General features: G+C 47.0%; 1 protein-coding gene across 2 annotated transcripts in view; it reads left to right on the forward strand.

Annotated features, from left to right (window-relative positions):
• The window catches only part of LOC140907855 (vasoactive intestinal polypeptide receptor), a 177,033-nt gene that overhangs the window by 63,255 nt on the left and 97,210 nt on the right, over positions 1–16,568 (forward strand). Inside the window, exon 2 of one of the 2 annotated variants that reach the window (XM_073334767.1) lies at positions 1,703–1,799. The exons of the other annotated variant lie outside the window; for it this stretch is intronic. Coding sequence (XP_073190868.1) covers positions 1,703–1,799 — 97 coding nt within the window. The remainder of the gene's footprint in view (positions 1–1,702; positions 1,800–16,568) is intronic. 2 annotated transcript variants of the gene reach the window in all.

Below are 16,568 nucleotides of genomic sequence, written 5' to 3' on the forward strand. Positions count from 1 at the left end.
CTATAGTGTAGACCAGGCCCAAGCCGTACACAAGAGAAGACATTAGATAAGAGTTTAGGTGAAAGAGGATGAGAGGATCAGTGATGATGAGAAAAAGGGAGTTAACCCGAGAAAGCGATGTGCTAATTTACCCCCAAAGAACTGCACTTACAATACCATACACAGAAAGCAGTTGTTAGCCCAAAGAATTCACTGGTTCTCCCAGTTTATAAACTGTGCTGGAAACCAGTGATGTGGGAAAATAATTGACAAACTTTGCCAGGGGAGTCAGTAAACAGCATAAGACAATTTGACCTCCAGATTTTTTTCTTTGTTTTTCTACAAATAAAGATTTTTACTTTTTAAAAATACTTCATTGGCTCGTTAAGATGGTGAGGTCAGCTACTAAACGGCTCTTCCCACCTTCAAGTCTCACCATTCTCCTTTTGCCTACAAAACACTTGACAATAGTTAGGCAGCTGGTGGGAGATGACTGCTGCTCATTACACTTCTGTGGTCATCCTCTCCTTGCCACACTGGCTATTCCCAGCTTGTGTGTTGTGATCAGTTGTTTTCTCTCTTTCTGTCTTTTGTTATGTGTTTGTACAGCACCTTGCACAATGAGACCCCAATCCCCCACTGAGGCTAGGAGGTGCTGCAGCAATAGAAATAATAAACAAAGTTAGGAATTTCACCTAAATCAATAAGGTGCTGGTAATGTTAACACAACTCTGTGTGTGTGTGTGTGTCCATCCAATTCCTTATTCCTTTGTTAAATGTAAACCTTCATGCACTATACTTAGCTATTACTGTATCTTATAAAATATACAGGACAAAGGGTCTTTGATTCTTTACCTAATCCATTAGACCCTACTATAATATAAATCCTAGTACAAAGTCTGGCCAAGTAAAAAATGCTGGAATAATCTCAACATTAGGCATTTTTATTATTATTATTTTATTATTTTTTTAGTTGCTTGAGCTCACAACTGTAATTCTGGGGTGCTGGGGCAGCAAATTGTCATTTGCTAAGCAAGCTATGTAAATATGGGGAAAGCATCTTGGTAGGGACAGGCTCAGTGTGAATTTTTAGCCTCCCATCTGAAACGTCTCGGTACCGTTGTTTGTGTCAAGCCAGTCCAGCGGGGCTCTTGATGGTGCATCTACACTGGAATAAAAGACTCGCAGCTGGTAAGGGTCAGCTGACTCATGCTACCGGGGCTTGGGCTAGCGGGGCTAAAAACTGCTGTGTAGACGTTCAGGCTCGGGGCTCTGGGACCCTCCCCCATTGCAGGGTCCCAGAGCTTGGACTCCAGCCCAAGCCTGAACATCTACGCGGCAACTGTACAGCCCCACAGCCCAAGACCCACGAGCCCAAGTCAGCTGACCTTGACCAGCCATGGGTGTTTAGCTGCTGTAGAGACGTACCCGGAGTGAACAAGAAAACATAAGTGCTGTCAATTGGCAGTGGAGCATAAGCAGATAACTAGGGCTGTTTAAGGCAGACAGGAGAGAAGCTGCCTGAGTGAAGCCATATTCCTTTGGCCGTCATTAGGTTACTTGGTTATTTCTCCTAAACAGTCATAAAAAGACACTTGGTTCAATCTGTTTTATCTTTTTTACTTGGCCCAGGGGAGCATCTTTAGCTATACATGTGCCAGGGAGAATGGATGGGCTGATAATTTACTGACGGTCAATCTCTCTCTCTCTGCCCTTTCTGTAGGTGTCAAGCACACCTCCTGAGTGCACCATCATGCTGGCGATCGAACATGAGCGTGAGAAATGCCTGGCAGACTCCAGCCTGGACAATCAGACAGTAGGTAAGGGATGGCTCTTTGCAGACTCCACATACAGAGAGCTGGGCAGTGACCTGCTCACTGAGTCCTTCCTACCACATATCGTACTCCTCTCTGAGAGCTGGAAGACCCCAAACTCTTGAGTTCAACTCAATTCCACAACTTCCACATTTATGCTGGGCTGAGTCTTGGCAATTTGCTGCATCTGTTAGCTTGCTCCCCCCACCCCACCTCAGGGGGAAGGGGAGAGGCAGGGGTATGAGTACTCCCCTTTTTTGGTATCCTCCTCTCTGGCGGGTGCTGGAGGGAGCAGCCCCCGTGCTCCCAGGGTGCAGAAAATGCCGGAACTGCTATTCCAAGTGATCCCTGTGCAGCCATCAGAGGCGACACATTGCGAGGCACGCAGAGTCACATGCCCCCCTAGATTTCTCAGGCTGCCCCCCGCCGGGACACCCGGCAGTGGCTCCCCCTGGTGGTGGCACTGGCCACGCATCTGTGAAGCACAAGGAGGGAGGAAGCGACAGGGCGGCTGGTTGAGCTCCTCCCCCTCATCCCGCTACATGGGGCTGCTTCTCCGTCCCTGCTGCTAGCGTCCTGGTGCTTCCCGTGGCCTGCTTTGCAGACCACCCACTGAGGTGAGCCAAGGACTGGAGGCAGAGGCAATGCGTGGAGTGGTCACATGCCCACCCAGAGCCTTTCAATGCCCGCCCACCATCCACAGTTACGTGTCACCTCTGGCAGCCGTGCAATTTCTTGTATGCCCTGAGCATAGATCAGCCTGGTCTAGAAATCATGCACACAGTGAAATACGTTGTGGTGTGGAGTTTGATTATATTGGCCTCACCTAGTACACTAGCAGTATCCTTAAAGCAGCAGGAGTCCGGTTGAGTGTGTTTAACTTGCCCTCCTGGAGTGCCTCTCTCAAGTCACAGAACCTGTTCTCATGATTAAAGGAGGCTTAAGGAGCAGTGATATACATGCCCACAATGGCAATGAACAATCCGATCATTGTGGAGGGATGGGGAGTGGAAAGGAGCACACGGGGCATGGAATTCACTTCCCACCTCCTGTCGTGTGTCTGTCGGAGCCCGTGAACTCATCTGTGTCAGTAATGTGCCGGGCTCACTGTGCTTTGCCCCTGGGGTTGCCGACCAAACTCTGCTGTACCTTCTGAAAACTCCTTTCTGTCTCGCTCTCTGGGCACGGCCCTTAGTTAGGCTAAAGACCAGAATGTGGCATTCTGCACATTGATTTGCTACTTATATAATCATGTACAAATGCCAAGGTCATCCCTGGCATAGCCCTATTTAATTCAGGGAGGGATTTGGAGTCTGCTGACACCCGCTCAGGTTTTTGTAACCCACGCACCTCCAGAGTGTCGGGTTGTGTTCCCTCTAGTGGCACCATGCAGCGAGGTGATGACTCACCAGTGTGGCGCCTCCTGCTGGTTGTCTCGGGAATTAGCTCTTCCAGCCCGGAGCGCCCTCTGCAGGCCGGTGTCTTGCCTGCCGCTGGCCCCAGTGTCCCTCCCAGACCCTGGTGCCCCTTTACCTTGGGGTGCTGCCCCCTGGCAGTGCCCCCTCACTCTGGGTCTCCCCTCCCAGGGGAACCCTCAGCCCTCTATCCCATCCTTGTCTCAGTGGCTACTGCCAGTCACCCTCTGGCCCCCGCTCACTGGGGCAGACTGCAGTCTGTAAATCGCTCATCATCGGCAAGGGGGGGGTCAGACCAGCTGTCTCTGCCTAGATCTGGGCTGCCCCTCTGCATCCCTAGTACCCTTGCGTGGGCCCTTAACTCAGCCTGCAGCCTGGGGCTTTGCTAGGCTGAAGCTCCCCAGCTCCCTCTGCCCTTCCCCAGCACTGCTCCACCCCAGGTACCCTGGTGAGCTCCCCAGCAGCCAGGCCGGTCTCTCTCAACAGCTAGGGAGAGATTGCCTGAGCTCCTGGCTCACAGCCTTATGTAAGGCCTGCTGTGGCCTGATTGGAGCATGGCCCCAGCTGTGGCTGCTTCCCGGTCAGCCTAGCCTTTAGCTCACAGCCCCAGCCCTTTCCCAGGGCTGGCTGCAACCCTTTCAGGCCCAGAGCGGATGACCACCCCGCTACACACCAATACCACTTGGAGATTAATGAGTCTGCTAGAGCCTTAGCTAAATGCCACGTGGCTTTTAGCTCATTCAGTAGAAGCTCCTGCATTAAGCTTCAGAGGTCCCAGGTTCAATCCCACCTGCTAACCGGGGTCTGTCGGTGTTACAATACCCACAACCTAAGTAAGGTCCATATTGAGCATGGTACATGGACCGCATTGCGCCCCATTAATGTCCATCGTTATTAGCAAGTGTCTAAATGAATTCTGATTTTTCATGGTGCCACGTGAAACTGTTGGCTTGAAACAAATCGATATTTCTGCAGGGACTTCAGCTGATTTAATTAAGTGGGACGGCTTCTGAGATCGCAGGGCATGTGCAGTCCGTAGAGCCTTTGCCTAGGTAGCATGTGGGTGTTGGCAGGAGTCCGGTGTGCGGCGTCTTTGTGTATGTATACACCTGCAATGTTGCCACACCCACTGACCAGGAAAGCTGGGCAAGGAACTGATTTTCCTGCTTTGCTGCCTGGACTGAAAAATCCGAAAACGTTTTGGGTCAGGTTGAACAAAATGCTCCAGGTGTTTTTAATAAAAGCAAAGGAAATGAAGGGCTAGATTCCCAAAATACTCCTGCACCTTTGGCTCTGGGATTGTAGCCTGGGAGTAGAGAAACGTTGGTTCAAGTCTGTACTATACAGCAGGGATTTGAACTTGGGCCTCCCAGTGGCTCTCAACCTTTCCAGACTAATGTACTCCTTGCAGGAGTCTGATTTGTCTTGCGTACCCCACGTTTCACCTCACTTAAAAACTACTTGCTTGCAAAATCAGACATAAAAATCGAAAAGTGTCACAGCACACTAGTACTGAACAATTGCTGACTTTCTCATTTTTACCATATAATTATAAAGTAAATCAACTGGAATATAAATATTGTGCTTGTACTTCAGCGTATAGTATATAGAGCAGGATAAACAAGTAATTGTCTGTATGAAATTTTAGTTTGTACTGACTTTGCCAGTGCTTGTTACGTAGCCTGTTGGAAAACTAGGCAAATCTCTAGATGGGTTGATGTACCCTGAGTACCCCCAGGGGTACGCATATCCCTGGTTGAGAACCACTGTTCTATTTTGTAAATAAGTACCCTACACACCGGGCTATAGGCTACTCTGAGGTGGGGGCAGTGAAGCCCTCTCATTTTTTCCTGTTGAAGCTGTTCCACTTGGTATGAAATATTTGTAGCCATTGGGCCAAAAAGAGCAAGCAAGGGAATGCCTCTATAACCTACCAGCAATCCTAATCCCTGTCCCTTTGCCACTGAACATTTAAGCATGCAGCGAGTGCCCGTGTGCTTCCGTGCAGCTTATGTATCCCTGTCAAGTGTCTGTCCTTGCGTGTGGGCATTTCAGGGTTTAGCGTGCAGTGTGAGAGCACAGGTGGCAAAAAAGCGACTCTCCTAGATTGGTGCTAAACTATTGCATCAGTCATGTAACTGAAAGCAGTGCTGCGCAAAATTGGCTGTGTGTGTATGAGAGAGAGAGATGGGGAGAGAGATCTGAAACAGCAGCTGCCACTAAGTAGAACAGCACTCCCATATATTAAAATGATCACCGTTTCAACTAAACAAAGCTGCCAGAAAAATCCTAGCGCATAACATCTCTGTTAAACCCGTCATGAGATGGATCCTTAACGAGCAGGATTTTGGCACACGGGAAAGGGAGAACAAAAAGTGAATAAGGCCCCCTGCCACCTTTAATAGAATACGCTGATTTATGAGTGTGTTTGTGTGTTATCTATCTTCCGCGCACACTGCATCCTCTTGGCAGAAAGAAAATCTACTGTGGTTAAACAACTAATTTATAATTCTTTCTAATTAAATGAGTGGAATTAAAAACACAGATGATCCGTAGGAAACTGGAAATAACAGTGGATGTCAGAGCCATTATCAGCGTATTGGTGAAAGAGGATGAATCTGTTTGATTTGTTACATTAAGCCAGTGGCAAATGATTAATCAAGAACACCCTGCGGTGGCACTTTTGTCGATCGTTACCTTTTACCTCTAGATGTACACGTAGTTTTCCACTAAGAAACAATCTGGGCTGCATTAACGTGCTGCTGGATGGCCAGGCATTATGCTGGAGGGGTTTGTATTGGTAGAAGTCAAGTGACAGCTGGGTTTCTGTTCAAATTCCCCCGCCCCTGTATTTTCAGAGCTGGTGGCAGGTGCCTAATTGTCAGGCCCGGCAGCAAAAGTCCTCTAGGTTTCCAGAGAACAGGTACAGAATGGGCCAGAGCAGAGCACCAATGTCCCTCATTCCTGAGTGGAAAGACCACCCTAAAAATGGACAGAACCAATCAGTTTTCATTATGGGTAAGTCTACACTGCAGTTGGAAAGTGTGACTGCAGCATGGGTAGACACACCTGAGAGATTTTTTTTCCATACACCTCCTAGGAAAACATTCCCAACTTTATGAGGCTTCCCATGTTACACTTGCTGGTCCTCTAGGAACTGATCCAAGCTAGCTCAGGTGTGTCACACCTCCTGATTGCAGCGCAGACACACCCCAAGTCCCACTGCTGACTTGTAAAGGTGCATAGAGCTAATTGTGATTGTAACCTGAGGCTTATTTAAAAAGGACTTACATATAAGTGCCAAGTGCACCATTACAGAAGTACTTACAAGTACAAGTGTGCCAGAAATAGTAATTAAGTATTTATTAGGGCTGTCGATTAATCGCAGTTAACTTACGCGATTAACTCAAAAAAATTAATCACGATTAAACAGACTTTTGATCACAGTCTTAAGCAATAGAATATAGATTTAATATGAATACCAATGCATACGAATCTTTAGTGCATCTGGCACGTGAATACCTTGCGACGCTGGGTACAACAGTGCCAAGCAAACACCTGTTGTCACTTTCAGGTGACATTGTAAACAAGACGCAGGCAGCATTATCTCCTGTAAATGTAAACAAACTTGTTTGTCTGAGCGATTGGCTGAACAAGAAGTAGGACTGAGTGGACTTGTAGGCTCCAAAGTTTAACATTGTTTTGGTTTTTTTGAGTGCAAAAAAACCTACATTTGTAAGTTGCACTTTCACAATAGAGATTGGACTACAGTACTTGTACGAGGTGAATTGAAAAATAGGATTTCTTTGTTCATCATTTTTACAGTGCAAATGTTTGTAATAAAAAATGATCAAATATAGTGAGCACTGTACACTTTGTATTCTATGTTGTAATTGAAATCAATATATTTGAAAAGGTAGAAAAACATCCAAAAATATTTAATACATTTCAATTGGTATTCTGTTATTCTTTAACAGTGTGACTCATCGTGTGATTCATTGAGGTTAATTTTTTTAATCACAATTTTTTTTTAATCTCTTGACAACCACAGTATTTATACATAAAAGTCCCGCTGTAAGCTCAAGTACTTTCAACTCCCATATTCACTGCAATTGTCTGCTCCGTATATGGTCAGCTACTTAAATAATATAAGCACAGAGTGGAAGAGAAGGAAGAGAGCAACAATTAATTAAGGAAAAAAATCTCTTAAAATGTAAATAAACGTATACATTTCCTTTCTTGTGTGTGTGTGTGTGTGTGTGTACAGACAGCATATCATTCCATAAAATGGGCATTTTACTTCAATAACAGCATAATCTTGAACATATCCTGATATTGGTTCCGTCTTGGCAGAAGGATTTGTCCAGTGCTACGGAATCGTCTTTCCACAGGAGCAGGGCTTGGCAGTGTAGTATTAAATTAGATGAAGAGCTTAGCAACTGCTGGGTATCTGTCCAGTTGATCCAGTTCAGGCAATGGATCACTGAGAAATTGTCCCCCAACAATTCTTAAGTCTGAGTCTAATGCAGATGCCGCCTGATCATCCAAGTCATAGAAATTAGTGGCGGCTTTGGATGTCGCTTGATCTATAGCCATTGGCAGGGTGTGCTGGGTGGGGGGGGTTGTGTCTAAGGCCAGCGGTGTCTCCTAGTGGCAATACTCAGGACTATGTGGCCCAATGGCGAGAATCAGTGGCTGCCTTGCATAGCAGCTAGAGTCTCTGGTAGTGTCCTCTAGTAGTGTAAGTCAGTGGCTGAGGGTAGGGTAACCTGGGCCGCCCCACTCCACCAGGTTCCAACCCCAAGACCCATCCAAATGATGGTCCAGCTACGTGGCTAGGAACGGGTGCCCTTACGCCTCTTCCCTGGGTCACTTCCTACCTCTGCTTCTGTTCCTCCGTCTGCACCATACGTCTGTCTTTGGAGAATGACCTGAGAGGCAGATTCCGAGTGTCTTCCTCGATCGGCAGCAGCTCGTCATCCTTGGCACCCGCGGTTGAAAGGTCTGCGGTGGCTTGACTGTGAGTCCCAGCCCCGGCCACTGAGAGCCTCAGCTACTTCTCTGCAGGAGGTTGCAGCACCCAACTTCTCTCCTGCTTGGTCAGCCTAGACTGCTCCCTTTGGAACTCCCCGTCCACTGGGAGCAGGGCCAGCAGAGGTGGCGGGGCATGGCTTCCTGAGTCCAGAGCAACGCCCTCACCCTCGCCGCACCAATGTGGAGTTCGTACACCCCATCAGAGGGTGTCGCAACAAACCAGATCTTTTTTAAAAAAAAAAAAAAGTTCCTCTGAAATCTTTCTCTCATCCTGAGCTGGCAGCCAGTGCAAATTTAAAAATGGGTGCGACGCAGAAGCAACAGCGAATGACTTTGTACTTTGGTTACTCTCAGCTGCGTCAATGGTGAAAATATGCCCAACCTGTCTTCTAAATCCTTCCTTCGAATTATCTACTGAGGAAGAACTGTATTTTGGAGAAAATGACTCAAGCCTGGATTTTAGCACAAGCACACTAGGCAGAACCACACCACAGAAAGATTCGATGTTCACACACACACACACACACCCCTGCCCCAACCTCCCAAAGTTTGTCAAGTGCAGTGGCAATTGGGGACATCATTTCCCAGCACTAACCTAAAAATTTCAGCTCTGGGTTGGAGAATGTTGGCAGCTGGAGACGCTCCATCACCATATTAATCCTATCACACATGCCATAAACGCGGCGAAAGCCATCAACCTCTGAATTCCGTTGCATAGAGGTAGATTTGGAGAGCGTTTGTTTTTCCAACGGTGTCACTCACAATCTCAGCACTCTTTTTGGGGTGTAGCATTGCTTAATGCAGAGCACTTAGCCACCACAGCCCAAGAAGCACCAGTAGTTGCTACCAGGTTCAGTGTGTGCAAAAAAAAACAGGTCACAAGAATGGCCATACTGGGTCAGACCAATGGTCCTCCTAGCCCAGCATCCTGTCTTCCCACAGTGGCCAGTGTCAGACGCTTCAGAGGGAATGAACAGAACAGGGGAATTCATTGAGTGATCCCTCCCCTGTCATCCAGTCCCAGCTTCTAGGCAGTCAGAGGTTCCGGAACACTGAGACCATGGGGTTGCATGCCTGACTATCTTGGCTAATAGCCTATCCTCCAGGAACAAATCTAATTCTTTTTTGAACCCAGTAATACCTTTGGCCTTAACAACATCCCCGGCAATGAGTTCCAAAAGTTGACTCTGCGTTGTATGGAGAAGAACTTCCTTTTCTTTGTTTTAAACTGGCTGCGTGTTCATTTCTTTGGGGGACCCCTGGTTCTTGTGTTCTGTGAAGGAATAAATAGCACTTCCTGATTCACTTTCCTCACACCGTTCATGATTGTATAGACATCTATCATATCCCCCCTCAATCATCTCTTGGCCAAGCTAAACACTCCCAGTCTTTTTAATCTCTCCTCATACAGAAGCTGTTCCATACCCTTAATCACTTTAGTTGCCCTTCTCTGTACTTTTTCCAATTCTAAAATATCTTTTTTTAGATGTGGATGCATCTGATGAAGTGGGCTTTAGCCCACAAAAGCTTATGCTCAGATAAATTTGTTAGTCTCTAAGGTGCCACAAGTACGCCTAGTTCTTTCTGCTGATACAGCCTAACATGGCTACCACTCTGAAACCATTTACAGCAAGGTTACTGCACCTCATGAAAATGATCAGGGGGCTGGGGCACATGACTTACGAGGAGAGGCTGAGGGAACTAGAGGTATTTAGTCTGCAGAAGAGAAGAGTGAGGGGGGATTTGATAGCAGCCTTCAACTACCTGAAGGGGGTTCCAAAGAGGATGGAGCTCAGCCGTTTTCAGTGGTGGCAGATGACAGAACAAGAAGCAATGGTCTCAAGTTGCAGTGGGGGAGGTCTAGGTTGGATATTAGGAAACGCTGTTTCACTAGGAGGGTGGTGAAGCACTGGAATGGGTTACCTAGGGAGGTGGTGGAATCTCCATCCTTAGAGGTTTTTAAGGCCTGGCTTGACAAAGCCCTGGCTGGGATGATTTAGTTGGGGTTGGTCCTGCTTTGAGCAGGGGGTTGGACTAGATGACCTCCTGAGGTCTCTTCCAACCATAATAGTCTATGATTCTAGCAGAGTAAAGGTGGGAACACAGGTATAACCCACGCTATGCCCTCATTACACTTCCAGAGCTGTGTAAAGAGGCCTTAAGGCCCCATAACCTCTGTACCTTTATTATTTTCTTCTGATGCAACACTGAGCACCTGTAGCCCATACCGGCTAGGTAAGAACCAGTCAGTGCTCTGAACCTCTGAAAATTCAAGTCACTGATGTTTTCTGGCTTTTTTTTTTTCTTGTGTCATTTAAAAGGCTCTTTGTTGGGTATGAATACACTAGGAAATGGGTTTTGGCCACGGCTCCTGCTGTCTCTTAGCTAAGGAGGAAATGCTGTTGAGTTCCACTGAATGTGCTGTCCCATCCCAGCTGTCTGGCAATAAAGCCTGCCTTCCTTTGTTATCTCTGAGGTGATTAGGAGTCTTCCTGGTTTTCCGCCCAGGAGCATAATTTCTCTCCTTCGAAGTCGCTGTTACATGGGAGGTCTGACTGTGAGGCAACAGACCAGATCTATAGGCTATTGATAACGATTCCGCTGAGCTCTGGCTATTACTGCTGCATGCAGCGTGAGTCACCCGCCTGCTGTTCTATTGCCTTAATGCGCCATCACAGACACATTTTAATCCTGCTGATTTATTTATAGGTCAGTCTCGGGCTGCAGAAGGTGGTTCGTGTGCCACTGTGGTGCTCGGGCGTTAGGTTCTGATGGTGAACGGGAAACCAGGTGCTGCGAATGCAGCACTGCACTTGACCCACAGGGGGTGGCCTGCCAGTGCTTTGTGTGCAACATAAGAACATATAAGACCGGCCGAACTGGGTCAGACCAAAGGTCCATCTAGCCCAGTGTCCTGTCTTCCAACAGTGGCCAGTGCCAGGTGCCCCAGAGGGAATGAACAGAACAGGCCATCATCAAGTGGTCCATCCCCTGTCGCCCATTCCCAGCTTCTCTGCGCAGAAGCTACTCAAGGTGAAGTTGTCCTACTGTCCTTTTCTCCAGGAAATGCTTCAGTTTGTTTTTCGTCAAGGCAAATAATAATACTCAATGTTGTTGCTGTTTAATACAAAGCAAAATGTTCATCTACCCTGGGGGATGGAAAGTAGCTCCTTATGCTAATATGTCCTACGTCGACTCTTGTTATTAAGAGAGATTTCCTAACAAGTCTTTGACAGTATCCTTTTAAACTTCGCAGCTCAATTTCCTGAGGCATCACTTTGAAGTCACTTTTCATCATTTTAGAAATCCCTTTAGGAGCTTGAGAATGAAAGCTGGCCCCATACTGATTCCCACTCTGCCCTTCAAGTGCAGGTATCCTAGAATCTTGGGAATGTCGGGCTGGGAGAGACCCCAAGAAGTCATCAAGTCCAGCCCCCTGTGCTGAGGCAGCACCAAGTAAACCTGGACCATCCCTGACAGGCATTTGTCCAGCCTGTTCTGAAAAACCTCCCATGACGGGGATTCCACGACCTCCCTTGGAAGCCTGGTCCAGAGCTTAACTACCCTTATAGTGAGAGAGTTTTTCCTAATATTCAACCTAAATCTCCCTTGCTGCAGACTAAGACCATTACTTCTTGTCCTACCATCAGTGGACATGGAAAAACAATTGGTCCCTGTCCTCCTTATAAGAGCCGTTAACATATTTGAAGACTGTTATCAGCTCTCCCCACGCCCCAGTCTCTTTTTCTCAAGACTAAACATATCCCGTTTTTTGTTTTTTAACCTTTCCTCATGGGTCAGGTTTTCTAAATCTTTTTTCATTGCTGTAGCGCTCCTCTGGACTCTTTCCAGTGGGCCCCTGCTTTTGTAAAGTGAGGAGCCCAGAACTGGACACAGTTCTTCAGCTCAGGCCTTAGCAATGCTGAGTAGAGCGGGACAGTTACCTCCCATGTCTTACATATGACACTTCTGTTGATGCATCCCAAAATGATATTCGCATTTTTAGCAGCTGCACAACACTGTTGACTTGTATTCAGTTTGTGATCCACGATAGCCCCCAGATCCCTTTCAGGAGTACACCACCTGGCCAGTTATTCCCCATTTTGTGGTTTTGCATTTGATTTTTCCTTGCTAAGTGAAGTACTTAGCACTTATCTTTATTGAATTTAATCTTGTTGATTTCAGCCCAATTCTCCAGTTTGTCAAGGTCATTTTGAATTCTAATCCTGTCCCCCAAAGTGCTTGCAACCCCTCCCAGCCTGGTGTCCTCTGCAAAGGTTATACACATACTCTCCATCCACTTGAATGATTATTCAAGTCATTAGTGAAACTATTGAATAGTACCGGACCAAGGACTGACTCCTAAGGGACTCCACTAGCTAAGCCCTTGCAGTCTGGCAGCATAGTCTTTGAGTATGGCCTTTCAGTCAGTTGTGCACCTAACCTTATAGTAATACCGTGTACACCACATTTCCCTAGTTTGTGATACAGTGTCAAAAGCCTTACTAAAATCAAGATATATCACATCTACTGCTTCCCCCTATCCACTAGGCCAGTAACCTGTCAAAGAAGGAAATGAGGTTGGTTTGGCATAATTTGTTCTTCACAAATCCATGCAGGCTGTTCCTTATTACCCTATTATCCTCTAAATGCTTACAAACTGATTGTTTATAAGTATCTTTGTAGGTATCTTTCTAGGCTAAAGTTAAGATGCACAACAATCTTCTTAGCAAACTGGCAGGTTTGTCATGGGGTGCTCGTGCTCCAGCTCCATGGACGTCAGCTCTTGCCACCGCGTATTCGGTGGTGGAGTCCTGTGCACCAGTTTGGAGCCAATCGTTACACACCAAACTGGTGAATACGCAGTTACATGCCTCCATGCGTATCATCTCCGGTACCCTGTGTCCGACTCCACTTCCACGGCTCCCAGTTCTGAGCAATATTGCTCCTCCTCCTATCAGATGAGAGATTGCCACTTGCAAGTTACTGGAGAAAGTACGCACCTACTCAAGCCTACTGCTGCACAATGACCTTTTTATACCACCAGCTGCACGTTTGCCGTCACATCGCCCATTATGGTCTCATCCACCCTGCCAGGATGTTAGGGCAGAAGCACTCTGGCAAGAGGAATGGCTATCTGTTATAATCCCCAACCAGTCCCTCGTCGCTGACCCCAAAATTTGCCCGCCTGGTTTTGACCTGCCCTGTCTCCAATGGTCCCTGTTGAACAGATTCCGGACCGGGCAAAGTCTCTGTGCAGCCAGCCAGTATCGCTGTGGCCTTCATGACAGCCCTTTGTGCAGCTGCGGTGCAACACCGACGATGACACACATTGTCGAGAAATGCCTGCTGACTAGGTTCAGCGGTGGCCGCGAAGAACTGCATCACCCCACTGAAGATGCCATTGCTGGGCTAGATGACTATGCACACGCTAAATAAAATCCAGGTATTGAAGGTAGGCTGACTGGTGTATAATTCCCCAGGTCCTCTTTGTACCCCTTTTAAAGACATGGAGACAATTGATCATTGTTCTCTTTATAACAGCCCTTAACATATGTGAAGACTGTTATTGGGTCCCCTCTCAGTCGTCTTTTCTCAAAAATATCCGTTTTCCCAATAAGTCAAGTTTTCTAAACCTTTGATAGTTTTTGTTGCTCTCTCTGGACTTTCTCCATTTTGTCCACATCTTTCTTAAAGTGTGAGACCCAGAGCTGGACACCGTTTTCCAGCTGAGGCCTCACCAGTGCTGAGGAGAGCAGGACAATTACCTCCTGTGTCGTACATTCGACCCTCCTCCTAATACACCCCAGAATGATATTAGCATGTATCACATTGCTGATGGGGGTCTCTCTCCTGGGAACAATGACTCTGAAAAAGACCCAGGTGATCATTGTGGATAATCAGCTGAACATGAGCATCCTGTGCGATGCAGCAGCCAAAAGAGCTCATGCAATCCTTGGATGTAGAAACAGGAGAAGAGGAAGTTGTTATTACCTATTGTGACAAAGTTCCTCCTCTACCTTGGTGGGTCCTGTGTTTATTGGCAGATTTGCTTGCCTTGGAGCTTCACAGCAGCCCTCAGCTTGGCCCTTTTCGTGAACCCACAGTCCAGGTCAACTCCTCCTGTGTCTGACCAGGAGTTGGGAGGATTTGGGGGGAACCCGGGCCCGCCCTCTACTCCGGGTTCCAGCCCAGGGCTCTGTGGAATGCAGCTGTCTCGAGTGCCTCCTGGAACAGCTGTGTGACAGCTACAACTCCCTGGGCTACTTCCCCATGGCCTCCTTCCAACACCTTCTTTATCCTCACCATAGGACCTTCCTCCTGGTGTCTGATAATGCTTGTACTCCTCAGTCCTCCAACAGTCCATGTTCTCACTCTCAGCTCCTAGTGCCTCTTGCTCCCAGCTCCTCACACACACACCACAAACTGAAGTGAGCTCCTTTTTAAAACCCAGGTGCCCTGATTGGCCTGCCTTAATTGATTCTAGCTGCTTCTTGATTGGCTGCAGGTGTTCTAATCAGCCTGTCTGTCTTAATTGTCTCCAGAAGGTTCCTGATTGTTCTGGAACCTTCTCTGTTACCTTACCCAGGGAAAAGGGACCTACTTAACCTGGGGCTAGTATATCTGCCTTCTATTACTCTCCTGTAGCCATCCGGCCCGACCCTGTCACACTATGTAATTGGCACTGGGGAGACCACTGCTGAAATATTGTGACTAGTTCTGGTGTCTGCAGTTCAAAAAGGATGTTGATATATTAAAGATGGTTCTGGGAGGAGCCACATTAATGACTGAACGATTAGAAAAACATGCCTTCTAGTGATAGACTCTAAGAGCTCAATGTGTTTAGCTTAACAAAGAGAAGGTTAAGGAGCGACTTGATCACAGTCTATGGTACCTGTACAGGGAACAGAAATTTGATAACAGAGGGCTTTCCAGTCTAGCAGACCAACGTATAACAAAATCCAATGGCTGGAAGTTGAAGCTAGAAAAATTCAGACTAGAAACAAGGTGCAATTTTTTAACAGTGAGGGTAATTAACCACTGAAACAATTGACCAAAGGTACAGTGGATTCTTCACCACTGGCAATTTTAAAATAAAGATGGGATGTTTTCCTAGATGATACATGCTCTGTCTCAAACAGGAATGGGTAAAGAGCAGTCCTATGGCCTGGGTTAGACAGGAGCGCAGACTAGATAATCACAAATAGTCCCTTATGGCCTCATAAATTGTGACTCTACAGCTTGTGTAGCTAGTAATAACATTACCCACAGCAGCAACGAACTTTCTCACAGTAGCACAAGAGGAAAGGTTTTGTCCTCATTTTGCTTTCAGAGCCTACAGATGCTGGCAAATGTCTTTCCAAGTGGAGCGCTCTGGAGCCCCTGAGGGCGTGCCAGGAGGCACACTGCAAAGCCTTTAGCAAATCGCTGCTCACTGACTTGTGTTCGTTATGTAACGTTCCCAGCAAAGCGATTCCCCCCTCCTCCGCTGCAGCTTACAAACCGCTTGGTTTAATTGAAATAACGGAGCAAAAAAACGGAGGGGATTTACCAGTGAGGCAAGCCAAAGCAAGCATGACTAGGTCAGTTGACTGTGTTCCTAATCTGATTATCTCATTACTGCTAATCAATTCCCTTTCTAATCATTCATTCCTTAAGCAACATGAGAATTAGCGACTGAGCTGTGAAATCTGTTGTAAGTAATTTGACAGGCTTCTGTGCAATGTGCATTCAGACAAGCTGCTCTCTGGTCTACGGTGCTGAGCAGCAAGACCCAGCATCATAAACAGAGCTTATTAGAGAGGGGTGGAAGTCTTAGAAAGCTTGCCCACAGCTTGGAGATTGCTTTAATGGCCTGGAAAGCACATACTTGGGTATGAATGAAGTCAGCAAGAAGACAGAGGGCACCATTAAAGCTCTGAGATTAGCTGAAGATCTGGACTAATGACCAGAGCAAGGGGAATATGATTTTCTGCACTGACAGGATTCCACGGCATCCCCTGCTTATAGCTTTTAGGTGTTGAGTCTGCCAGGTGCCAAATGCCTGGTTGTGAGGATACTTGGCTCCTGTTCACTTCAGTGGGAGTTAAGTGAGTTCAGAATCCGACTGCCGGTGCTCAGTACCTCACAGGACCAGACCACTGGTTTCCATTTTTCATCATGGCAACCAATATTTTGAGACTCAGTTGTTTCATAGTGTGACAAAGTTCCTGCTCTACCTTGGTGGGTCTTGTGCTTATTGGCGGATTTGCTCGCCTTGGAGCTTCACAGCAGCCCTCAGCTTGGCCGTTTTTCAGAACCCACAGTCCAGGTCAACTCCTTCTGT

The sequence above is a fragment of the Lepidochelys kempii genome, chromosome 2 (genome assembly GCF_965140285.1).
Source record: "Lepidochelys kempii isolate rLepKem1 chromosome 2, rLepKem1.hap1, whole genome shotgun sequence".
In the NCBI taxonomy this organism is placed as follows: Eukaryota; Metazoa; Chordata; order Testudines; family Cheloniidae; genus Lepidochelys; species Lepidochelys kempii.